Source organism: Scyliorhinus canicula, chromosome 1, assembly GCF_902713615.1.
Source record: "Scyliorhinus canicula chromosome 1, sScyCan1.1, whole genome shotgun sequence".
NCBI classification, from domain to species: Eukaryota; Metazoa; Chordata; class Chondrichthyes; order Carcharhiniformes; family Scyliorhinidae; genus Scyliorhinus; species Scyliorhinus canicula.
Window position 1 is genome coordinate 193,544,003 of NC_052146.1, and position 25,805 is coordinate 193,569,807.

The 25,805-nt window shown below is 48.7% G+C and overlaps 1 protein-coding gene across 1 annotated transcript in view; it reads left to right on the forward strand.

Moving 5' to 3' along the window:
• The first annotated feature begins 1,754 nt into the window (after positions 1-1,754).
• Positions 1,755-25,805, forward strand: part of ccdc170 (coiled-coil domain containing 170) — a 141,489-nt gene continuing 117,438 nt past the window's right edge. The window contains exons 1-2 of the mRNA XM_038819012.1: positions 1,755-1,962; positions 8,989-9,065. Of these exons, the coding sequence (XP_038674940.1) occupies positions 1,837-1,962; positions 8,989-9,065 (203 nt within the window). The 5' untranslated portion in view covers positions 1,755-1,836. The remainder of the gene's footprint in view (positions 1,963-8,988; positions 9,066-25,805) is intronic.

The window sequence follows — 25,805 nt, forward strand, 5'->3', positions numbered from 1 at the left end:
CCATACCCCCGCAGTGCCAGGTGTGCCATCATCTGGCAGATATGTTGCACTATCTCGCTGTTCAGCTGGAGTCTTCGATGGCATGCCCAGTATGGCAGGTCCTCAAATGACATGCGATGTCTGTTCACACGAGGCCTCAGGTGGTGCCTCCTTGGCACCTCCTCCTCCTCAGACTGTTGGGCAGCCAGCTATCCAAACGGGGTGTCTGTCACCTGTTCCTCTGTGTTACACTCTGCTGCTGTCTGCCCCTCTTCTGTACGCCCCACTGCGGTAGCTCTGCTGCTGCAGCTTCCTCCTCCTCCTCGAGCAGCGCCAGCTCGTACAGCCGTAGGGCATCCCTCAGGGCTGCAGCAACCAGCAGGAAGACCACCATTGCTGGTTGAATTTCAATATCCATTTCTGCAGGGGGTGAAAGGCCGAGGTGTTAGCATAATCTGTACCCCCGTGCCCAACCAGGTCCACCATACTACCGTACTACATGGTGGCTCCAATTAGCACTGCAGGGGGGGGGGGGGGGGGTACATGCGGGCCAGAGCCCATAGTGCCAACTGGGGCCACCATGCCTTCATTTACAGTGGTCAGCACCATGGGGGCCTCTGGCTCTGGCGTCCATCCCTGATGCCAGGGGTACCATCAGCTGGCATTGCCCTTGCCAGGCGTGTGCACCACAGCCCTGTAGGGGCTACTATAGGTGTTGACCTGGGTAGGCTGCCGGTGGGTGGTGGCAGGGTGGGGGGGGGGGCGTGGCATTGGAGAGGGGGGGCGCCCATAAGGCCAGTGTTACTGTGCACAACCAGGGGCCAAAGTGGGTGGTCAGTGGGTGCACAGCAAGATGGCCGCGGTAATGGCGCTCCAGTCCCATGGGGGGTCACCTGGGCCACTTGGCCTTCCACCCCTCCCCCCACACACCACCACCACCACACACACACCACTCCAGCCAGCCCTGCCAGTGTCCGGCCTGGCAGCCCAGTCGCTCCTCTCTGTGTCCTACCTCCTCTCTCTCCTTCATCAGCCACCACTCCGGTTTCACGGTTTTTTTAAAGCACAAGTGAACCGCGCCGTCGGGCACTCGGCCCATCGTAGGTGGAAAACCCTGGAGCTCTGGAGAATACCGGGTCGGGCCCGCTAATGACATGCAAATGGTGTTTACTGTACGTGTGTTCTGGTACACATTGACGCCACTGTTGAGGTGACGGAGAATTGCGATTTGGCGTCAAATGGGTTCCCGCTGCGATTTTAGTGCCCAATCTAAAGATCTGCTGATGGTATGCTAGGATTCAGATGACATTTAGAGCATCAGCAACATTGAATAAACAAGTGTGCAACTACAGTGGTTGGCAGAAAGACGTGTTTAAATATGTAAGCATTTCAATTCACAACCTCATGACAAACCAATGCACTTTTTCAAGAAGTACCTTTGAAGCATAATCATTGTGATGCACCAGCCAATTTGCGCACAGCAAGCTCCCAAACATATCGTTGGTAACCCTCCAAATTTGAACAAGGACTTTTACAGATATCGACCGATTGTCTCTATATTGCTTTAAAAGGGCTAGCATGTATCCGACAGGCCAAATGGTCTCCTGTATATTCTGCAGCATTCTCTCCACTGACTTCAGGTCGCCAGCGAGTCCCTCCCAATCCAATCTGTGGGACTGGTCACTCTGCATGTCCATCGTGCCATTGCACCGCCCCCAGTTGCTGTTGCAAACCGTTGCCCCGGGAACCCCTGGTAACAGTGGAGCTGGGCGGGATTGAGAGTGGAGGCAGCTTTCAGCCCCGCAGTTACCGAGTTGCCGCTGTGGGGAGGGAGTTGTTGTTGGCGTATCCCACCCAATGTCCAGCTGCAGGGGGATGGACTCGGGATCCCCAGTCCCGGAGCTGATCGATGTCAACAGTAACCGGGCGCTGCGCTCGCTGGGACGGGTGAGCTCCCCTGCAGCCGCCCACCGAGTGCCCGAGGTGAGTGAGCCAAGCGACCTTCATTCAATCTCCTTCCCTGGGGCTACAGCCTAGGACTTCAGGGTGAGGCGGGGAGGGGAGGGGCATTCCGCTTGGGAAATGAGGATAGTGACTTTATGTCTGGGACACCAACCCACTTCTTAATGACTGGGGGAGAAGAAACTGGTGTGGCAATTAGGCCCCGTGGAACTTTTTATGGACAACCAATCCAGAGAACTTCATAGAATTTATCATGGAATTTACAGTGCAAAAGGAGGCCACTCAGCCCATCGAGCCTGCACCAACCCCTGGAAAGAGCACCCTACTCAAGCCCACGCCCCTTCCCCGTAACCCAGAATCCCCACTTAATCTTTTGGACACTGAGGGACAATTTAGCATGGCCAATCCACCAAACCTGCACATCTTTGGACTGTGGGAGGAAACCCACGCAGACACGGGAGAAAGTGTAAACTCCACATAGACATTCATCCGAGGCCGGAATTGAACCTTAGTCCCTGGAGCTGTGCATTGCTAACCACTGAGCCGTCGTGAACTTGAGTTCAGGTCCCACCATGAATGACCATGAAGCTGTCCAATTATCCTGTAACTATGTTGACTAATATCCTTGAGAAATAAAGACTTGTGCACATTTCCTGACTAAACCTTTGCAGACGATGAAGTGCTTCTGAAGTGGATAGACTGTTGTAATGTAGGAAAAACTGGCAGCCAATTTGCACACTGCAAACTCCCACAACAGCACAGTGATAATACTATTTGTGATGTTGATTGAGGGATAACTTGGGGGCAATTGGGATACTTGGCATATGGGATTCATGCCTTTATTAGCTGAGGTATAGGATATGAAGGCAGGGATGTTATGATGGCAGCTGTATAAAACGCTCATTAAGCCACATCTGAGTAGTGTGTGCAGATCTGATCACCACAATATAGGAAGGAAGTGACTGCACTAGAGAGGGTGCAGAGGAGATTCACCAGGATGTTGCCTGGGCTATGAAGAGAGGCTGGATAGGCTGGGGTCAGTTTCCTTAGAGCAGACAAGGATGAGGGAGGATTTGATTGAAGTGTATACAATTACGAAGGGCATAGATGGGGTGGATAGGAGGGTTCTTTGCCCCTTACTTTAAGGTAAGTGCAGGAGATTTTGAGGGGATTTGAGGAAAAACCTTTTCACCTAGAGGGTGGTGAGAATCTGGAACTTGCTGCCTGAAAGGATGGTAGAGACGGAGACCCTCATAACATTTAAGAAGTATTTAGATGAGCATTTTAAATGTCACAGTATACAGGCCTATAGACCAAGTGCTTGGAAATGGGATTAGGGTAGATAGGAGCTTGATGGCCAGCACAGACACGATGGGCCAAAGGATCTCTTGCTGTGCTGTGAAATTCTGACTCTAACTCCACTGTTCAAATTGGTGCCACATCCACTTGAGCAGGCAGAGAGACAACTGATATTGATTTAGCACCTTTTACAGCCTCAGGATGCCCAAAAGTGTCTTTTCCCTCAAAAATGTACTTAATGTTCACAAAATCTGTAAAAGTACATTGCAAAACATTTCAACTTGAATATTACAGGAAGTGCCATAAAATCCGGTGTGCCTCCATACAGTATATTCTACTCCTATGTGCCTCTGTACAGTTGTAATTCTCCTAATTATTTACTTTAAAAAAATATATATTTTATTACAAACATGTATCAAAACAGGTTACAGCAAATAAACACCCCAGGAAACATACTTCACAGCAATCAACTATACAGTCTGTACAACCTCAAACTAGACCCCTTACAAGATCCATCCTAACCCACTCTACCCCTTCTCCTTCCCATCATCGCCGCACCTTATCCACATTCGCCGCCCAGTAATGCTGAAGCAGGTTCGGCAACGCCACCCCCCCCCCCCCCCCCCCCCCCCCTGTGTCTATGGCAGGGTCCTCCCGACCCTTGGCCCCTTCCCCACTCATACAAAGTCCAAAATGATCGTGTCCAATCTCTCCTAATTATTTACCCTATACATTTCATGTCAGGCACATTTCCTTCATGCCACATGCTCCCCTCTCGGGTGCCTCAACGCAATCTCAATATTGTTGTCATTCACAAAATACATTCAATGCTCAGGGATAAAGCTCAAGGGCTCTATGAATTTTCTAGCCCCTTGGTGTGCTGTGGCTGAAAGGCCTCAGACAGAAACCTGTCCCCTTTGCACCCCTGCTGCAGTTGCCCCAAGTTTTAGTTCATCCATCAGCAAGTAGTCCTGAACCTCGGGAATGCCAGTTTTCAACACTGGGTCGAGGACACTCTTTGCCAAAAGTGTTTTGTATATTGAATACTTTTTTGGGTGTAGCTAAGGCATTCTGCTGTCCTTGCCTGGTCTGACCTATATCTGACCTCAGTGCCACACAAGCGGGGCTGATTGTAAACTGTCCTCTTTAACCAAGCCATCTTGTTGTTCCAAACAGCTTGAGAAGGTCCACCATCACATTTTCAGGGATGGGTAATATATGCTGACCTTGGCAGTGGTATCCACATCCAAGAAGGAGAAAAGGAGCACAAGGGACCTTGGATTTCTTCAATGCAAAGAAATCCAGCAGTTAAATGGTAATCAGTCAATATGATGTAACAGACTCGAAGCCTCACATGGTTCATGTTGGAACCATTGGCATAAGGAAAGAATAGAACTGGAGACATTTTAGCAATGAGGAAATAGAGAAAAAGGGCAGGATTGAATGATAGAAGCCAAGGGATTGGTCCCGTGTATAGGCCAGTGTAAGGTTGGGAATATAGGGGCGGGATTCTCCAAGCCCCGGGCTGGAGAATCGCCGCGCCACACCGCCCCGACGCCAGCACATGATTCTCCGAGGAGCGGAGAATCGGCGCCATTTGCGCCGGTGCGTTTGGCACGGCGCCCGTCGCGGGCCGCTCTCTGCGACCGGGTCGCGATTCTCCGGCCTTGATGGGCCGAGCGGCCGCGTGGAAATGGCAGAGTCCCGCCGGCGGCGTCCACATCTGCTCACATCCGGTGGGAACTCTGCGCAGGGTCGGGGGGAGGCATGTTGGTGGGGGGGGGGGGGGGCTCCTTCACCGGGGGGGGGCCATGTTGCGTCGGGGCTGGTGAGTTGAGGAAGTCCCCCATGCATGCGCGAGATGGTGCAGCGCCACTGCGCAAGCGCAGGTTGGCGCGGTGCCCAATTGGCACCGGGAAGGGAGGCTGGAGCGGCGTGAACCACTCCAGCGCCATTCTGGGCCCCTGTGGGGGCCAGAATTGGTAGTGCCCGCGCCCGTTTCGCGCCGTCGTGAAACGCGACGACGTTCACGACGGCACTGAAACTCTGCCTATATTTCGGAGAATTCCGCCCAGGATGTTAACTGTGTGTAATGACTTAAACCAGGCCTTTGAGATTGGCCAATTGGAATACCAGTTCCCTGATTAGTGGCCCAATCAGGGAACCTCTTCTTTGTATATAACAGGGAGTGTCTGATCCTCTGCACTCCCAGTGTAGACAGCAAGCTGAATGCACCTGGTTGTACTGCTGTTGGTTTTGTTAATAAAAGGGATTCTGATGAAGGGACTGCTGCCTCCGTGGAGTTATTACATGTGTGGCTGGGGAGTTGCCCTGTAGGTGGAGAGGATTGAGATACCTGGGATATTGGGAGCAGTTTTAGGTTAGCGGAGACCTGTACTGGATTGGAGTGGGGTTGGATACTGGAAAGGTGATGTAAGAAGGGTAGTTGTTCAGATTTATTGGACAAAAGAGAGCAAAAGGGCTGACATTGTTAATCGGAGCCTCCACTGCAAATCCAGAACATGTCAGGGAATTATGCAAAATGCTGAATTTCTTTGCAAACGCAAAATATTGCTGGAAATTTAAGCTAAAACAGCAGGTCTGACAGCATCTGTGAAGAGAGAAACAGAGTTCCGGTCTGTGGCCTTTCACCAGAGATGCTGGATCTGTTTGGATCTGTATTAAGAAACAAAAGGGAACATTTAAAAAAAATCATTCAGAGGATGTGGGTGTGACTGCCTGGGCCAGCATTTATTGCCTACTCTTAATTTCCCTCTATTTAAGAGTTAACCACATTTCTGTGGATCTGGAGTCACATAATAATAATAATCGCTTATTGTCACTTCAATTAAGTTACTGTGAAAAGCCCCTAGTTGCCCCATTCCAGCGCCTGTTCGGGGAGGCCAGTACGGGAATTGAACCCGCGCTGTTGCCTTACAAGTCAGCTATTTAGCCCACTGTGCTAAACAAGCCCCATGAGTAGGATTCTCCGGCCTCCCAGCCACGTGTTTCTCAGTGGTGGAAGGTGGCAGGCCATTTGCTGGCAGTGGGATTCTCTGCTCCCACCGCTGTCAATGGGAAATCCTTCTGAAACCACTCCACATGGTCAGGAAACCTGCAGGTGGGATGTGCTGCCGGCAAGACCAGAGAATGCCTCTCCAATGAACAGCTGGAGAATTCCAGCCATGGAGGTCAGAGCAGGTGAGGATGGCAGATTTCCTTTTTTTTTGAAATTTAGAGTACCCAATTATTTTTGCCCAATTAAGGGGCGATTTAGCGTGACCAATCCACCTAAACTGCACATCTTTCGGTTGTGGGGGCGAAACCCACACAAACACGGGGAGAATGTGCAAACTCCACACGGACAGTGACCCAGGGTCGGGATCGAACCTGGGACCTCGGCGCCGTGAAGCAGCAGTGCTAACCACTGCGCCACTGTGCCGCTCAGATTTTTTTTTAGAATTAGAACAGTACAGCACAGAACAGGCCCTTCGGCCCTCGATGTTGTGCCGAGCAATGATCACCCTACTCAAGCCCACGTATACCTATCCCAGTAACCCAACAACCCCCATTAACCTTATTTTTTAGGATACTAAGGGCAATTTAGCCTGGCCAATCCACCTAACCCGCACATCTTTGGACTGTGGGAGGAAACCGGAGCACCCGGAGGAAACCCACGCAGACACGGGGAGGATGTGCAGACTCCGCACAGACAGTGACCCAGCCGGGAATCGAACCTGGGACCCTGGAGCTGTGAAGCATTTATGCTAACCACCATGCTACCGTGATGCCCACACGTGATGCCTTTTGTTAAAGGGCATTGGTGAACTAGATGGGCATTTATGACTCTTACTGAATTTAAATTTCACCATTTGCCTGGCACCTCGATCTTGCCCTGGATTATTAGTCCAGTGACAATACCACTATGCCACCACTCCTATTGGGGTTATAGTGCCAATTAACATTGTGGGCATGAGATAGAGGAAGAGATTTATAGATAAATTTGATGAAAAGTTCATAACTATGTTACATATGATTGAAAAAGAATGTTAAAAAAAAGGGATTTAATTGTTCAATTCAAAGGGGAATGTTGAGATATTATAGAATAGATCTTGAATTTGTGCGCTAGTGTAAAACAAATGATGGTGAATTTGCTTGTTTTACATCCCTCCCACCCTAGGGCATTAAAAGAAGAATGGGAGCCAATTGCTGATGCAGTCATCATGATCTTCCAAAATTCTCTCAATTGAGGATCTTTTGCTTGGATTGGAGAGCTATCAACGTTAATCTATTATTTAAGAAGGGCAGAAAAGATAAACTAGAAAATTTGTCAATTGTGGAGAAGTTACTGTTCTTGGGAATGGACTGAACATTTGGACAAATATGAGCTTATCAGTAAGAGCCATTTGTGATGGTTAAGTCATGTTTAACAAACCTTGCTACATATTCTGAAGAAGTAGCAAACATAATAGATACCAGTGTGCCTAGAAATGTCATATGGACTTTCCGAAGGCATTCAACATTATTACAACTAAAAAACTGAACAAAAATGAGAGTGTGTTCAACTGCAGGCAACCTATTGACTTGGATAGTAGGCAGCGAACAAAGAGTAAGGTGATGGTAGGTTACTGCTCACTCAGGAGGTCCAGGTTGCTGTGGAAACATACACATTTTACATACATGTTGTAGTCTGAAGCTATGGATAGCGATGGTAGAGGCTCCAACGTTCTTTCCATGTCATGGCTGGCCAGGAATCTCTCTCGCTCTTATCACCTGCCATTGGTGTGAGAAGGCTAAAGGGAGACATGAAGAAAGATAAAGTGAAACAGTATTTTATAACTACATTAAATAATAGTTAAAGAAAGGTTAGGTGGATTGGCCATGCTAAATTGCCCGTAGTGTCCTAAAAAGTAAGGTTAAGGGGGGGGGGGGGGGGTTGTTGGGTTACGGGTATAGGGTGGATATGTGGGTTTGAGTAGGGTGATCATTGCTCGGCACAACATCGAGGGCCGAAGGGCCTGTTCTGTGCTGTACTGTTCTATTCTAAAGGGTAGAGTGATTTCCCCAGGAAATATGGAGTATAATTTTAAGGAGAACATGTTTTGGCTTGCTGTTAGAATGAATGTTGATGCTTAATCTTGCTTGATTAATTTTCAGTATGTGTTGTTGGCTCTGGAACATTAATTAGTTCTCCTGACTGAGCAGATTTAATCCTCAACACTTTTCTCTCAATATATGCAGTTGAGTGACATTCTATTTGAATAGTCTGCTCGATTTAGAAGGAGGATTCTCATCACTGAATTGGTGAGAGGAATAATGTTCCTGGGCAAAATAAACTTAAAAGATGCAAGATGTATCCGAACACAATTTAGAGGGAATTAAATATTTAGAATAATTGCACTTTAATCTCGGCCCCCAAACTAGTATGTCATTACCAGCTTTTTATTTCATTTCAATATGAACAAGAGATATTCTGGTGCTATTGCAGCTGAAGCAGGATTGCTCATGTCTCGGTTTCTTTCAAGTGCAGTGTGACCATTCCTCACATTGTGATTAGCAGAACAGTTACTATTGCTCATAAGTCAAATTTAGTTCGCATGTACAATCACAGTTATTGAGATCAAAGCATCTCAACAGATTTGACCTCAAGTCACAGCTCTGAATCTTCTGGTCATGATGGAGGAATTGGTTACTGAAATGTGAAAGGGGCCCTTGCCTACCTTTATTAATACCAGATTAATCTTCCAGCTTCAAGAACAACTCAATACAATGAAGCGTCAACTGGCCGAGAAGGAAGAATTAATTGCCACCCTGACTACTGGAAGGTAAGAGCATAGTACTGAGAGCACATTAAGAGTCTATGTGAGTGCTTGTATGTACTGAGGCAACGTATCGTTGAAGAAAAAGAAGTAGCAGCAATCATTTGTATTTTTTTTTAATAAACAATTTTAATGAGGTATTTTAGGCATTACAAACAACAACAGTATAAAAACAATGTACAAAGAACAAGAAACATAGTGCAATCACCGATTCCCATACTAATGTTGCTCGTTGTGTTCTCTCCTTAATTGGCTATGTTTATGGCGGTTAATACGGTCGCCTTCCTTAATTCTAATTACATTTGCTCAAGAGTCGCCAGGTATCTTTCGATACCGCCACGAGGTTCAAAACCGAATACTGATCAAAGACTCGATACACCAGTTAGTAAGTTCAAAATCAATGCTCATTTATTTACACACACAGTCAATTATACTCATGCACAAACTCTACCAACTAAACTATCACTACTACTAAAGCCTATACTTAGCTTCGAGCGCCCACTCAGTCAGAGGAACAATGGCCGTTGTCCGGTTCTGAGGCTGCTGGGGTTGCGAATAGTAGCTAGGAGCGTCTATCTCGTAGCGTGCGTTGACTTTGGACTTACTTGTTCTGGTGCAGCTGCTAGGCAGGTCTCTCGTCGCTGAGAGCCAAGGCCAAGAAGAACGATTCTCCCTTGGGGGCTTCCTCTTATACCCAAAGAGGGCTTCGCGCACATTTGGGCGGTTCTTGACCTTGGTCCCAATTAATTGGACCGTATCCTGATCATTGGTATCGATTTCCTCCAATAAAGGGGTGACTGCCCTGATTGCTGGGCGGGTCCTAGGTGGCCGTTGGCCTGCTTTGTTCTAGTCTCTTCTGGTGCCGGGGTGTCTGCTTTAGTATCGTTTACCTAAATGTTTCTCTTTTGTCCCCAGAGATAGCTCATTAGTATGGTAATGGTTTTGCAGTATCGGTCTTGTCTGGGAGCTTCAAACTCCAAACAACAGACAAACCTTGCACCTGCTTGCTTTCTCAGCATTGTCCATTTTTCCCTTCATTCTCTGCAAGTGTCCATTTTGGAATGGCTACACCACCAGGACCCGCCTAATTGACCGCCTATTCTACACTAGCAATCGGTTGTATTTATACAATACCGTTAACTAGTAAAGAGGAGCTTATCAAATAAAATTTGACACTGAGTGCATAAGGAAAAATTACGGCAGGTGACTAAAAGAGGTTAAAGAGGTTTTAAGGGGCATCTTTTTAAAAATAAATTTAGAGACCCAATTATTTTTTTCCCAATTAAGGGGAAAATTTTGTGTGGCCAATCCACCTAAACTGCACATCTTTGGGTCGTGGAGGTGAAACCCACGCAGACACGGGGAGAATGTGCAAACTCCACACGAACAGTGACCCAGGGCTGGGATTCGAACCCAGGTCCTCAGCGCCGTGAGGCAGCAATGCTAACCACTGCGCCACGTGCCGCCCCTATTTAAGGAGCATCCTAAAGGACGAAACAGGTAGAGAGAGAGACAGAGGGGTTCAGGGATGGAATTCCGGACCTCAGCATCTAGTCAGCTGAAGGTACCCTCCAAATCCATGACCCCACAATCTAGAAGGACTAGGGCCACAGATACCTGGGAACATCACCACCTGCAAGTTCCCCTCCGAGCCACTCATCATCCTTCGTTCCATTGTTGCTGTGTCAAAACCCTGGAATTCCCTCCTTAACAACACTGTGGGTGTACCTATACTACATGGACTGCAGAGGTTCAAGAAGGCAGCTCACCAGCACCTTCGCAAGGGCAATTGGGGATGGGCAATAAAAATGCTGGCACAGCCAGTGATGCCCAAGGTCTATGAAAGAATTTTTAAAAAGTTCTGCCAATGGTGGAGCAATTAAAATCGGTGATCCTAAAGAAGTTAGGCTTGGAGGAAGAAAGATACCTCTGAGGGTTCGGAGCCCGAAATTATTGCACAGGTGGGAAAGGACAAGGCCATGGAGGGATTTTAAAATGGGCATAGAATTCTAAAAGAAAAATTTTTGTAAATATTTTTATTGAACATTTAAAACTTTATATACAAATATAGGGGACCCGGTTCCAACTCGCTGCCTAAGATCAGCGACATGATGTTGAAGAAAGAGCCCCAAAGGTTTTGCCAGTTGAGGTCGTGCCCAGAACATATGTACATGGTTCGCTGGGCCCCTCCCACACTTTCCGTAACAGCCTCCCTGAACAGGCGCCGGAATGTGGCGACTAGGGGCTTTTCACAGTAACTTAATGTGAAGCCTGCTTGTGACAATAAGCGATTTTCATTTCATTTCACTTCTCGCACTTATCTTCTATCCCCTCAAACACCTGACTCATCCTTGCCCTCATTACGTATGCCCAATGCGCCACCTTCAGTTGTCTGAGCCCGAGCCTCGCACACTGACGTGGCATTTGCCCTGCTAAAGGCCTCACATCACACCCCCTCCTCCACTTCACCCCCTAGCTCCTCCTCATATTTCACCTTAATCCCCTCCAGCGAGGCCCCGACCTCCCCCAGCAGCTTCCCATAGGTACCCGAAGTTTTACCCTCCTCCAACCCGGTCAGTGACAGTACCTTTTCCACTAATGACGCGGGGTGGGGGGGGGGTGGGGGGTGGGGTGGTGGGGTGGGGGGGTGGGGGGGGTGGGGTGGGGTGGGGTGGTGGGGTGGTGGGGTGGGGGGGGGGGGTGGTGGGGTGGGGGGTGGTGGGGTGGGGTGGTGGGGGGGGGGGGGGACCCGAAAAAACCTTCCTCGCAAAATTCTGGGCTTGCAAGTACCTGAATGCTCCTGACTGCACATGCCCGTACTGCTGTACTATCTCCCCAAACTCGCAAACCGCCCCTCGAGGAACACATTCCCATTACTGCCACCCCCTTATCCTCCCATCCCCTAAACCTGGTGTCCATTCATAGCCAGGTCAAACAGATGGTTGTCCCTGATCGGTATCATCCTCGACCCTCTCCTTGCTTTACAACAAAATCATGCTTTCCACCCCTACAAAGAACACCTTTGGTAGAAACACCGGCAGGAATTGAAACAGGAACAAGAACTGTGGTAAGATATTCATCTTCCACCGATTTCACTCACCCAGCTAACGGCAGTGGGTATCCCGTCTCTGTAGGTCTGCCTTCACCCTGCTCACTAAGCTTGTAAAATTTAGCCTCCGAAGCTGCACCCAATCCCTTGCCACCTGTTCACCTGAGTACCTGAAATGTGAGTTTGTCAGCTTGAACAGCAGCACCCCCCAAATGAGTTCCCCTCCCCGGCGGGGGGGACCGCAAAACATTCATTTTTGTCCCAATTCAGTTGATACCCGGGAAAATCTCCGGACTGCTTTAGTATCCCCATATTGTCCCCCATCATTGGGACCCAATCCATGATGCACTGCAACAGGTTGCAGCAGACAGAGACACCCTATGCTCCTCCCCACCCTCATTATCCCCCTCCACGTATACGAGCCCCTCAAGGCAATGGCCAAAGACTCAGTTGCCAATGCGAATAGGAGAGGGGTCATAGGGCACCGCTGCCTCGTTCTCCTTTGCAGTCGGAAGTAGCCAAAGCTTACATTATTTGTCCGGACACCAGCCTTTGGCTCCTGGTACAACAACTTAACCCACAACACAAACTTCAGCCCTATCCCAAATCGCTCCAGCGCCGGGAACAAATACCTCCATTCCACCCGAACAAAGGCCTTCTCTGCATCCAGCACCACAGTCACTTCCTGCCCATCCCCCTCTGACTGAGACAACACCATGTTTAACAGGCACTGCACATTGGAAGATAATCACCTACCCGTCACAAATCCCGTCTGACCTTCCCCGATGACCTGTGGAAGACATCCCTCCAACCTGAGCGGCAACACTTTCGCTAAAATCTTTGCGCCCACGTTCAACAACGGGATTGGTCAGTACGACCCACATTTCACCGGGTCCCTATCGTTCTTCAGAAGGAGTGAAATGGAGGCCTGACACATCGTTTCTGGGAGCACTCGCCGAGCCATCACATCCTCAAACACTTCACCAGCAGCGGGACTAGCCTGTCTCCGATCCTTTTATAAAACCCATCCAGCCCCAGTGCCTTCTGGGTCTGCATGTTCCCAATTGCCTTCTTGACTTCCTCTGCCTCCAGAGGTTTCTCCAATCCCTCCTGGTCCTCCTCATCCATCCCTGGACACTCCAACCCCTTCAAAAAATTAACCAGGTCCGAATAGTCCTCCGGAGGTTCCGAGCTGTACAACCTTTTTGTAAAATGCACAGAATTAAAGGCATTTCTTAACTAGGAACTATTGTAGGCCAGTGAACACAGGAGCAAAGATGAATGGGGACTTGCTGTGAGTTAGGACATGGGTAGCAGAGTTTTAGATAGTATCAGATTTACAGATTGTAGAATATGGGAGGCCAGCCAGGATTGCAAAGTAATAGTCAAGTCTAGAAGTGACCGTGGCCGCATGGCCTCATTGATAATGCGTCTAACTTTGGTGATTCTAGTGACGACATCAGAAGATTGTAGATTTGAGTCCTGCCGCGGTCGATTTAGGGGCAGCACGGTGGCGCAGTGGTTAGCACTGCTTCCTCATGGCGCTGAGGTCCCAGGTGCGATCCCGGCTCTGGGTCACTGTCCGTGTGGAGTTTGCACATTCCCCCCGTGTTGGTGTGGGTTTCGCCCCCACAATCCAAAGTTGTGCAGGGTCGGTGGATGGGCCACGCTAAATTGCCGCTTAATTGGAAAAAATGAATTGGATACTCTAAATTTAACAAAAGTCTAGAAGTGCCAAAGACATGAATGAGGGTTTCAGTACAGATGAGTTAAAGCAGGAGCAGAGTCGGGTGATGTTACAGAGATGGAAAGAGGTGGTCTTGGTGATGGTGTGGATATGTGATTGGAAGCCTATCTCAAAATCGGATACAACACAAAGGTTCCAGAGAGTCTGGTTCAGCCTCCAAGAGCGAGGGTTGGATTCAATGGCTCAGAAACAGCGGGAACAATTGGCTTCAGTTTTCCTAATATCTAGTTTTTTAAAAATATTTTTATTCTGCTCCTTTTTCACATTTTCTCCCAAATTTACACCCACCAACAATAAACAATAAGCAGTAACGAATATAATGTCAATCCCCATGTCAACAACAACAATCCCATCCTCCCACCAACCCCCAAACAACTGCCCGCATGTTAACATAAACAAATAACAAAAAGGAAGCAGGAATCACCCATAGTCACCATTAACACATACAGTCCCCCTCCCCCTTAATGTTCGATGTAATCTAATTCTCAAAAATGCATAATGAATAACGCCCATGAATTGTGGAACCCCTCCATCCTTCCCCTCAGTTCAAACTTAACCTTTTCAAGAGTGAAGAATTCCAACAGGTCCCCCCGCCATGCCAGGGCACAGGGCGTGTTCCATCCCAACAGAATCCGCCTTCAGGCAATCAATGAGGCGAAGGCTACAACATCTGCCTCCGCACCCATTTCCATCTCTGGCTGGTCCAACAGCCCCGAATATGGCCTCCCGAGGGCCCGGGTCCAGTTTCACGTGCACCACTTTAGAGATTACCCTAAAACATTCCTTCCAGTAATCCTCCAGCTTTGGACTGGACCAAAGCATATGAACTTGGTTTGCGGGGCCCCCCTGCAATGTTCACACACATCTTCTACCCCCTCAACGAGCCGGTTCATCCTCGCCCTTGTGAGGTTTGCTCTATATACCACCTTCAGCTGTATCAGCCCCAACCTCGCGCACGAGGTGGAGGCATTCACTCTCCAGAGCACCTCACACCAGAACCCCTCATCCATACCCTCTCCCAACCCTTCCTCCCAATTTGCTTTGATCCCTTCCAATGGTGCCTTCTACTCTCCCAAAATATTCCGTAAACCGCTGACACTACCCTCTTCTCCAGTCCCCCTGTTGTCAGCACCTCCTCCAGCAATGTGGAGGCCGGCTCCACCGGGAAGCTCTGTATCTCCTTCCTGGCAAAGTCCCGAACCTGCATGTATCTAAACATTTCTCTCTGCTCCAGCCCATACTTCGCTTTCAGCTCCTTCAATCCTGCAAACTGACCCCTAAGAAACAAATCTTTTAGTGTCTTAATCCCTTTCTCTTCCCATTTCTGAACATTTCCATCCCACTTCCCTGGCTCAAATCTGTGGTTCCCCCGAATCGGCATTTCCCTTGGCCCTGCCCCCAACCCAAAGTGTTGGCGAAACTGCCTCCAAATTCTCAATGAAGCTATTATTACCGGACTCCGAGTATTTTCCCGGGGCCATCGGGAGCGGCGCTGTTGCTCGTGCTTTCAATCCCGACCCCCTGCACAAATTCTCCTCCATTCTGACCCACTGGGGATCAACCTCTCTGACCCAGCTCCGCACCTTCTCCACATTCGCCGCCCAGTAACAATACATCAGGTTCGGGAGACCCAAACCCCCTGTCTGCCTTCCCCTCTGTAGCAGCACCTTCCTCACTCTGGCCACCTTCCCTCCCCATATGAACGAGATAATAATTCCTTCAATCTCTCTAAAAAAAGCCTTTGGCAGGAAAATCAGCAGACGTTGGAAAATAAACAGAAATCACGGCAACAGGTTCATTTTAGCCGCCTGTACCCGACCCGCCAGTGACCGAAGGAGACCATCCCATCTTGCCAGATCAGCTTTCACTCGCCCCACCAAACTAGAAATGTTGTACCTGCGGAGGCCCCCCAATCTCAAGCAACCTGCACCCCCAGGTACCTAAAGTGAATCCCTGCCTTACGGAATGGCAGCCCCCACCCCTGCCCCCACCCCCGGCCGAGACACCACAAAATACTCACTGTTGTCCAGATTTAATTTGTACCCGAGAAAGACCCAAACACTCGAAGTAGCTCCAATATTCCCCCTATCGACACACTCGGTTCCAACACGTATAACAGCAAGTCATCGGCATATAAGGACACCCTATGCTCTATCCCCCCCCCGCCGCACTATTCCATTCCATACCATAAATCGATGGCCAATAGCTCAATCGCGAGTGGGGGGGGGGGGGGGGGGGGGGGCATAGGACATCCCTGCCTAGTCTCACGGTGGAGAGAAAAGTCTCCCGAGCTGATGCTATTTGTGCGGACACTCGCCCTCGGCTCCTTGTACTTACCCAATCCACAAATCTTGGTCCAATCCCAAACCGCTCCAGAACTGCCATCAAGTACCCCCATTGTACTCGGTCAAACGCTTTTTCAGTGTCCAATGCCACAACCACCTCTGTTTATCTTCCCCTCCGCCGGTGCCATAACCACGTTCAATACCCTCCTAATGTTCAAAAGAGCTGCCTCCCTGTCATAAACCACGTCTGATCTTCACCTATCATCTTCGGGAGGCACTCCTCCAGCCTACCCACCAGTACCTTCACCAATGCCCTTGCGTCCATGTTTAAAAGTGATATGGGACTATACGACCTACACTCCTTCAGATCCTTATCTTTTTTTAGCAACAGGGAAATCGATGCCTGCCCCAAAGTTTATGGTGACACCCCACTTCCCTATCACCTCCTCAAACATCCCCACCATCAGGGGTACCAGCTTATCCTTGAATTTTTTATAATATTCCATCGGAAACCCATTCGGCCCTGCCACCTTCCCCGACTGCATCCTCCCAATCGCATCCTTTATCTCCTGCTCCATTATTGCCCCTTCTAATGTATCCCTGTCCTCGTCCCCTCACCTCGGGTACTCCAGCCTATCTAGAAATTCCTGCATCTCCCAGTCTCCCCCAGGTGGATCTGACCTGTACAATCTCTCATAGAATTAATCAGATCCGGAACCACCACCAACTTCCCTGCCCTGTTTCCTAATATCTAGTTGAGGACATTTCTGCTCATCTAATCCAGGATGTCAGATGTGCAGTCTGACAATTTACAGACAGCGGAGTGGTCGAGAGATGGTGGTGGTGAGTTGGAGCTGGGTGTTATTAGCTCGCATGTCCAAATCAACGCTGTGCTTTCAGATGATGTCACTGAGGGGCAGTGTGTAGATGTGAAATAGGAAGGGGCCGACGATTGATCTCTGGGGGGAAAGCAGAGGTGATAGTGCAGGAACAGAGAGAGAAGCTATTACAGGTGATGATTCTTTGGCTACTGTTGGATAGTTAAGAATTGATGTAGGTTAATGCAGTCCCAATGGAGAGGCATTGAAGCAGGATGGTGTGGCCAACTGTGTCACAGGGTGGTTTATCTTTGTCGCTGTCACATTTCACGAGGGCCGTTTCAGTGCTTTGCCAGGGCCAGTAACCTGATTTGAGAGAATCAAACATTGGAGTTCCAGGAAGGATGGACACAGATTTTGGAGGAAATAGGATGAGCAGAAACTTAGGAGAAGAAAGAGAGGTTGGGAATGGCATGGTAGTTTTCAAGGACAGAGAGTTTAGTGTTGGTCTTTTGAGGAGAGGGATGAAGATCGCAGATTTGAAGGAGGGCAAGAGGTCACCCGAAGCAAGTTACCAGTATGGGCTATCATGGGGACCAGGAAGGGATATTGGGTGGCCAGTGGGAATAGGGTTGAAGGTGCAGGAGTTGGGTATCATGGACAAGGTGAGCTCGGTGAAAGCATGAGGGTCATTGAATGGAAATTAGAGAACAATGCAAATTCAGGGATAGGGTATGAGGGAGCCTTGGAGGAAGTTTGGTGCGGTAGAGGCAGGTAAATGGATGGTGTCAATTTTAATTACAATGAAATCCATGAGCTCTCTGCATTTGTTGTGCAGGTAGGGGTGAAGGAGACCTCAGAGAGGGGTTTAAGAGGTCAGTTTCCACTGGAGGAAAGAAGATCATCCAAACAGTTTCAGCAGAAAAAGAAAGATTTGTATTTATATCGGGTCTCTCACAACCCCAGGATGTGCCAAATCGCTTTACAACCATTGAAGTACTTTTGCAGTCAGGCATTGATTACACTAATACCAAACAAAGGGAAGGACCTGTTAGAACGTGGGTTGTGCAGGCCCATATCACTGCTGAATACGGATGTGAAAGTGTTGGCTAAATTAGTGGTGGGAAGGATGGAAGGATGTACTCTGGGACTGGTTGCAGAAGATCAAACAGGCTTCATGAAGGGCAAGAAACTCTCGAATAATGTAGGGGGATTTTTGAATGTAATCATGACTCCCGTCGAGAAGATGGGCATCGGAGGTGGTGGTGTCTGTGGGCACGGAGAAGGCTTTTGATCGGGTGGAGTGGCGGTACCTGTTCGAGGTCCTGGGAAGGTTTGGGTCAATGTTTGTGGCATTGTTGCGTCTGCTATACGTGGCCCTGGTGGCGAGTATACGGACCAATGAGATGAGCTCATGGAGATTCAGGTTGCATAGGGGAATGAGGCAGGGGTGTATGCTGCTGCTGCTGTTTGTGCTGACGATAGAGCCCTTGGCAATGGCCCTGAGGGGGTCAGCAGAGTGGCTGGGGATTAGGAGGGGGAGTAGGGAGCACCGGGCATCGCTGTATGCGGACGACCTGCTGTTATATGTGTCGGACCCACTGGTGAGTATGTGGAGGATTATGAGCCTATTAGAGAGGTTTGGGGCTTTCTCGGGCTATAAGTTGAATGTGGGGAAAAGGAGGTGTTCCCGGTCAATAAGTCGGGTCGGGGGGCAAATTTAGGGGAGGTTGCCATTTAGGGTAGCCAGGGATAGGTTTAGGTATCTGGGGATCCAGGTGATGGGAGAGTGGGCGACATTGTATAAATGGAACTTAACAAATTTGGTGGAAGAGATAAAGGAGGACTTTAGGGGGCAGCACAGTGGCGCAGTGGTTAGCACTGCTGCCTCACGGCACTGAGTTCCCAGGTTCGATCCCGGCCCTGGGTCACTGTGTGGAGTTTGCACATTCTCCCCGTGTTTGTGTGGGTTTCGCCCCCACAACCCAAAGATGTGCAGGTTAGGTGAATTGGCCACACTAAAATTGACCCTTAATTGGAAAAAATGAATTAGGTACGCTAAATTAAGAAAAAAGGGACTTTAGGAGGTGGGATACACTGCACTTGAACCTGGCGGGGAGGGTCCAAGTGGTGAAAATGAATGTCCTGCCATGGTCCCTATTTATATTCCAGACGCTCCTAATTTTTATTCCGAAGGCCTTTTTTCAGAAGCAGTTATTTTGTGAAGGGAGGGGAAGATGCGAAGGGGGAAGAGGGCCCTGCTGCAGAGGCAGAAGTTGGGGGGGGGGGGGGGGGGGGGGGGGGGGGTTTGGCGTAACCGAACCTGCTGCACTACAATTGGGCAGCGAATGTGGAGAAAGTGAGACGATGATGGGAAGGCGAGGTGTTGGAATGGGTTAGGATGGAGGAAGGGTTTTGCAGGGGGTCCAGCCTGACGGCCGTGGTGACGGCGACGCTCCGGCCGGCACTGAGGAGATATACGGAGATCCCAATTTCACAGTCCACAATTAGGGTGTGGAACCAGCTGAGGAGACACTTTAGGATGGAGGGGATGTCGGTGTTAACACCGCTGTAGGAGACCCACGTGTTCAAACAGAGGGAGACTGATGGTATGTACAAGAGGTGGAGAGAAGTGGGGCTGCTGAGGGCAAGGGATTTATATTTGGAGAAGAGGTTTGCAAGTCTGGAAGAGCTGTGGGAGAAGGTAGAGCCCCCGAAGGGAAGTGATTTTAGGTATTTACAAGGAAGGGACTTTGCACGGAGTGTGTGGAAAGGTTTTCCCGGCTGCCGGAATATCCTCTATTGGAATGGCTGCTGTTTCCAGACGTGGAAGGGCAGGGTAGGATTGGGGACATATAAAGGTGGCTGAGGGAGCAGGGGGGAGCACAGATGGTGAGGATCAAGGAGAAATGTGAGGAGGAGTTGGGGAGGGCAGATAGGTTGTGGAGTTAGGCACTACGCAGGGTGAATTCAACCTCCTCGTATGTGAGGATGAGTTTGATACAGTTTAAGGTGGTACACAGGGTCCACATGACTCGGGTGAGGATGAGTGGTTTCTTCCAGGAGGTGGCAGACGAGTGTGAGAAGTGTGGGCGAGGACCTGCAAATCACGAGCATATGTTCTGGGGCTGTGAGAAGTTAGAGCAATACTGGGCGGGAATGTATGGGATGTTATCAGAGATTGTGGGGGAGGAGGTCAGGCTGGACCCGATGGTGGCGATTTTTAGGATATCGAAAATGCTGGAGCTGATGGAGGGGAGGAAGGCCGACATTGTGGCCTTTGCCTCTCTGGTTGCCCGGCGAAGAATTGTGCTGGAATGGCGGTCGATAACAACGCCGGGGCACGTGGCCTGGCTAGGGAACCTGTACGATTTCCTCCAGTTGGAGAAGATTAAGTTTGAATTGAGGGGTTCAGCGAGGGCTTTGACGCACGATGGAGATTGTTCGTGGCCATATTCGAGGAGTTGTTTGTCGTAGGGGGGTGGGGGGAATGGGGTGAAAAAGAGGAAAAACCTGTACAGACTGTAAAATTGTGAGATGGGTAGTGTTTCCCAGATTATTTATGTTTTTGAGTATGTTTGGAATGAAATACATTAAAAAAGAAGTACTTTTGCAGTGTAGTCACTGCCTTAAAGTATTAAATACAGCCAAATTGTGCAAAGCTAAATCCCACAAAGGGCAATCTGATAATGACCAGATAACTTGAGGGATAACTATTGACCAGGGAGCTGTGCATAACTCCCCTACTCCTTTCCGAATAATTGAAAAATTGAAAATCGCTTATTGTCACGAGTAGGCTTCAATGAAGTTACTGTGAAAAGCCCCTAGTCGCCACATTCCAGCGTCTGTCCGGGGAGGCTGGTACGGGAATCAAACCGTGCTGCTGGCCTGCCTTGGTCTGCTTTAAAAGCCAGCGATTTAGCCCAGTGTGCTAAACAGCCCAGCCCATGACATGGTATCTTATATATCCACCTGAGAGGGCAGGCAGGGTCTTGGCTTATCTTGTTGGTCGTCCAATCCTCATGTCATTGTCCCCCGTGTTGACTGCCTGTGTGGATTTACCTGGCTATATTCCAGCTGGGGTTTCCTAATCTTTTGCTGTTGCCATTCTCAGCCCAGTGCTGCCAGAGTCAAGCAAGTGTATTAATGACTATGTGTACTCCATGTTGGTAAACAGGAGCTCCGCATCCGAGGAATTCTCAGTAGTTTGGCTCGGGGGTTGTTTACATTTGTTAAGACATTTTGACCAATGTCACGTAAGAGTACCTTTAAGAAATGGGTGTTTATCAAATAGCTGTAGTGGATGTACCTTTAAGAAATGGATGTTTATCAAATAGCTGCAGTGATGTCAGAGTGTGGGTGGAGCTGGGCTGTCTGTCTGCTTTACTTTCACTTTGGGCTGTCAGCTACAGGATGTGTTTAGTTTAGTTTTGCAGATTGGGAGCTGCATCCAGCAAAACCAGGTGTAATTCTGATTTCTTTCTGCATGAAAGGAATGTCTTCAAATCACTTGCTAATTTAAAAGTGATAACTGCTCTCAGCAGAGAATTTAAACCTGATGTCTGTGTTAAAGAGGGTATTTGTCTTATGGATGTTGCAAGGAAAGATTAAGGGTTACTTATAGAGTATTGTATTCTTTGGGGGAGTATTTGAGTTGATAGTCGCAAAGATGTTTACTGTGTGTGTTTAAAATTGTTAACTGGATTCATATAATAAACATTTTTTTTTGTTTAAAAGTACTCTTAGTTCTCTGTTGCATCACACCTGTAAAGTGGGCCCTTGTGCTCCCCATAACCAAAATCTATTTAAAAGTTAACAGTCAGGTGAACTCCATGATACACTTTGGGGTTCTCTAACCCCTGACCCGTAATACCAAGAAGGAACTTATGTCATAAAACCATGGTATACATTACTTAAAACCCACCTCTTGGACTTGGTTTCCCCCCTCTTAATACCTGCTTATTTGGCTTGTCATCCATATTTGTCTAATTATACATCTAAGAATTGCATTGGGACATTTTTGTCTGTTAAGGTTTTGCACTTTTGACTAATGCAGAATGGTTTGAACATTAACACAGGATTGGCAGTCATAGTTGGCTTGGCCATTCCTTGGGCTGTATTTTACTCCCTGCCCCTCGCTGGGCATGTTTTGAGGAGTGTTGCGGGGGGAGGGGCACGTAATATATATATTGAGTGGCTGTCCCACTGCCTTCCTGCCCAGACTAGAGCTGACACAACAAACACACGAGGTGGCAGGGTGCTGCAATCGGCGACCTCCACCCACCATATTTAAATCATAGAGAGTCCCGACAGTGCAGAAGGAAGCCATTCAGCCCATCAAGTCTGCACCAACACTCCAAAAGAGCACCCTACCTAGGCCCAATCCCCCGCCCAACCTTTGGACACCAAGAACAATTTATCATGGCCCATCCACCTAACCTGCACACCTTTGGACATCTAAATGAATAATTAATGGTCAATTAGGCTTGTTAGCAAACCTATTGACTGGGATAATCCACTGCCTGGCAGGAGTGGGCAGGCCGATTTTTTTTTGTGACCTCGATGGAAAAATGCAGGAAGGAAGCCTCATTGAAAAAGCACCCGGTGCCCATCTGCAGTCCCGGAAGTGCCCGTTACTGAGCACTGTCAGGACTACTGGAGCTGCCGACTGATCAGACTGGCCGGCAGCTCCAGAGGGCAGGATCTCCTCCCACTGAGGGGTAGAGGTCCCACTCTCAGCTAGTTTAGCCCACCCCCAGTGTGTTATGGTTGCAGGCTGGACTTCATTATGCGTGTTCACTGCTGGCTGACCTTCTTTCCGGTGGCTGAAAACTCTTTCTGCAGATCAAAAACGAATTCAGAAATATATCTTGCAGGAACCATTTTATTAGGTGTATGACCCAAAGATGTGCAGGTTAGGTGGATTGGCCACGCTAAATTATCCCTCAGTGACGAGGGATGTGCAGTTTAGGTTACGGGAGTAGTGTGGGGTGGGCGGGGGAGTGGACCTAGATAGAGTGCTCTTTTGGGGGGGTTGGTGTAGTCGCAATGGGCCAAATGGCTTCCTTCTGCACTGTAAGGATTCCATGACCCATAAATTGGAGCAAGGATATCACGTTGGACATTCATAACGTCACAATAGAACAGCGAGCGTATTTCAAAGATTACTTTATCTCCAATCTACATGAAACGTGGAGAAAGGTTCTGCATTTTTATAGCACCATATCTCAAAACGTTTCATAGATTGGAATGTGGAGCTGTAGAAAAGCAGGTTGTTGTTGTTCCAGTTACTTTTGAAAAGCTCCCCCTGTTGCTATGTAAATAAACAGCAACCAACTGCACAAAGCGAAGTCCCACAAACAGCGCCTGTAATGAATGGCCAGTTAATCCGCTTTTGGTGGCCGAAACCGAGGCCAACCTCCCTCCTCTTATTCAGATCACATCACTGGATCTTTTGCAGATTGGATCTCAGTTTAACATTCAATCTGAAATACAGCACTCCCACAGCATTATACTGAAGCGTGCTTACGTCTGGAGCAGAGCTCGAACTAAATCCTTGTCTTACAGGCAGGAATGATCCAATCTGACACTAAATGCAATGTAATTGATCATGTGCGTGTTACAAGCTGAATACTTATGGGAGCTGCGTGTGATGTGCAGCTTTTATTTGCTTGTTACATTGGCTTTCGAGCGTCTGATTAAATATTTGGGTTTTTTTCTCTATGGTATATTAAAGTAAATATTTTTAGGTCGGGGGGCCCAGCGTGATACCCTACCTTCCAAAGCTGTAGTCAATCTTGGTAGTGATATGTTGGACCAGTAACTGGGATCAATTGAGTAACATTCTACATCCATGGGAATGAATATCCATATTAATATTTGGTTTAAAGGAATAAAAACTACAGCAGATAACAAAAATAAATCACACTGGAATGGCTACAAACGTCAGGTCTGCACCATTGAATTCAACATCACGGATCATTTTTGTAGGTGTTCCTCAAATTTCCTATGAACAGGGGTTTACCTTGACTGCTGAATAGCTACTCTTGTGATAGTGTGACCTGAGGTCTATAACATGTTTTTCTTCCTTCTCTTCCCACACCAAGTGGTGCACTAAGGCAGACGTTTGGCTGTTTCCATAGCTAGTAATTCCTGGAACAGGTTTCTAGTCTGTTACCAGGGGCTATCGCTTGAGGGACACCACTCAACATCAAGCGTGGGCAGCACAACGGTACAGTGGTTAGCACTGCTGCCTCACAGTGCCAGGGACCCGGGCTCAATTCCGGCCTCAGGTGACTCTCTGTGAGGAGTTTGTACATTCTCCCCGTGTCTGCGTGGGTTTCTTCCGGGTGCTCCGGTTTCCTCCCACAGTCCAAAAATGTGCAGGTTAGCTGGACTGGCCATGCTAAATTGGCCCTTAGTGTGGGTTAGGTTAGGGGGTGATTAGGATGGGGTAGGCAAGTGGGCTTGGGTGGACTGATCTTTCAGGGGGCCAGTGCAGACACAATGGGCGAATGGCCTCCTTCTGCACTGTAAGGATTCTTTGATTCTACGACCAGGAGTTTCTCATGTTCTTACCACCAACCATGAGCAGGTTTGGAAGGATTGTGCAGGTTGCTGCAAAACCTGTTTTGGGCGGGTTATGAACACACCTTCCTTGGTCATCAAGTCCTGGGGTGGGACTCAAACCTGGAGCTTCTGGCTCAGAGATAGGGACGCTACCCACTGCGCCACAGGATCTCCATAACATGTCCTGCATGTGTATTTCTCTTGAAGGTGGTCTGTTTGGCAATCTAGTGAGACAAGGCCAGTTGATGATGTTGGGTGTGGGACGTGGAGGTTGGGGGGGATGCACAAATCCGCAACCTCCAACACCTAAAACAACAAGAGCAGCATGTGCATGAGAACACCAACACCTCAAAGCTTCCTTTCATGCCTTACCGCATCCTGACTTGGATATGTATTGTCCCTTCACAGTTGCTCGTTCAAGATCATGGGACTCCAAATGTGGGATTATCTTCACCATGTGGACTGCAGCAGTTCCAGAAGGCGGTTCACCACCACTCATCTTTCTCGGGGGCAGCTGGGGATGGACAATAAATGGTGGATGGCACGAGTGATGCCCTTGTCCCTAGAATGAATAAAAACAAATTTGTTAATTTTATATGCAAAACATGACTAAATAGCAAAGAATTTTCAGTGAACCTGTTTCCTAATACTTACAGAACTTACTGAACTCAATAAATAAATTCTGATATTCCGGACTATCTCTAAACTGAACTCAGTGTCCCAAAATGATATGATAAGTGAGAAGCACCACTTGTTACCTACATCATCTTGGCACAGCCAGTGGTACCAATCTGGTCTTCCAGTGGCTGCCATGGAGTGAGCGGTCGCACATTTGGTAGCTCCCGCTGAAGGTGGATTGCCAGGAGAAAGTGTGACTCCCCGGTTGCGGCTGGCGGATGGATCCACGGACTAGGAGTGGGTTGAGTAGAAGGGAGCTTGTGGAGCAAGAGAATCTTTGTGCGCCACAGGACAAGATGGCGGAGGGCAAAGGGCCTGTTCTTCCCGTCCAGTGGTCTACAGAGCAGCTGGTGGACTTCTTAAATGTGAAGTTCAGCCAGCAGAGAAGGGAGAACCTAGTCAAGGAGGTAGAACCGCTCAAAGCAGGGACTAATCATGTGGGGCAGAGGCTGAAGTCCCAGGACCAGGCGATTCAGAAAGTGGAGGAGGTGGTGGGGGAGCACAAGGAGCAGCTGGCCTCGGTGGCTGAGATGGGGCTGATGCAGTAGACCCAAAGGGGCTGAAGGCAAGGGTGGACTTGACCACCCCCCACTGCGCTCA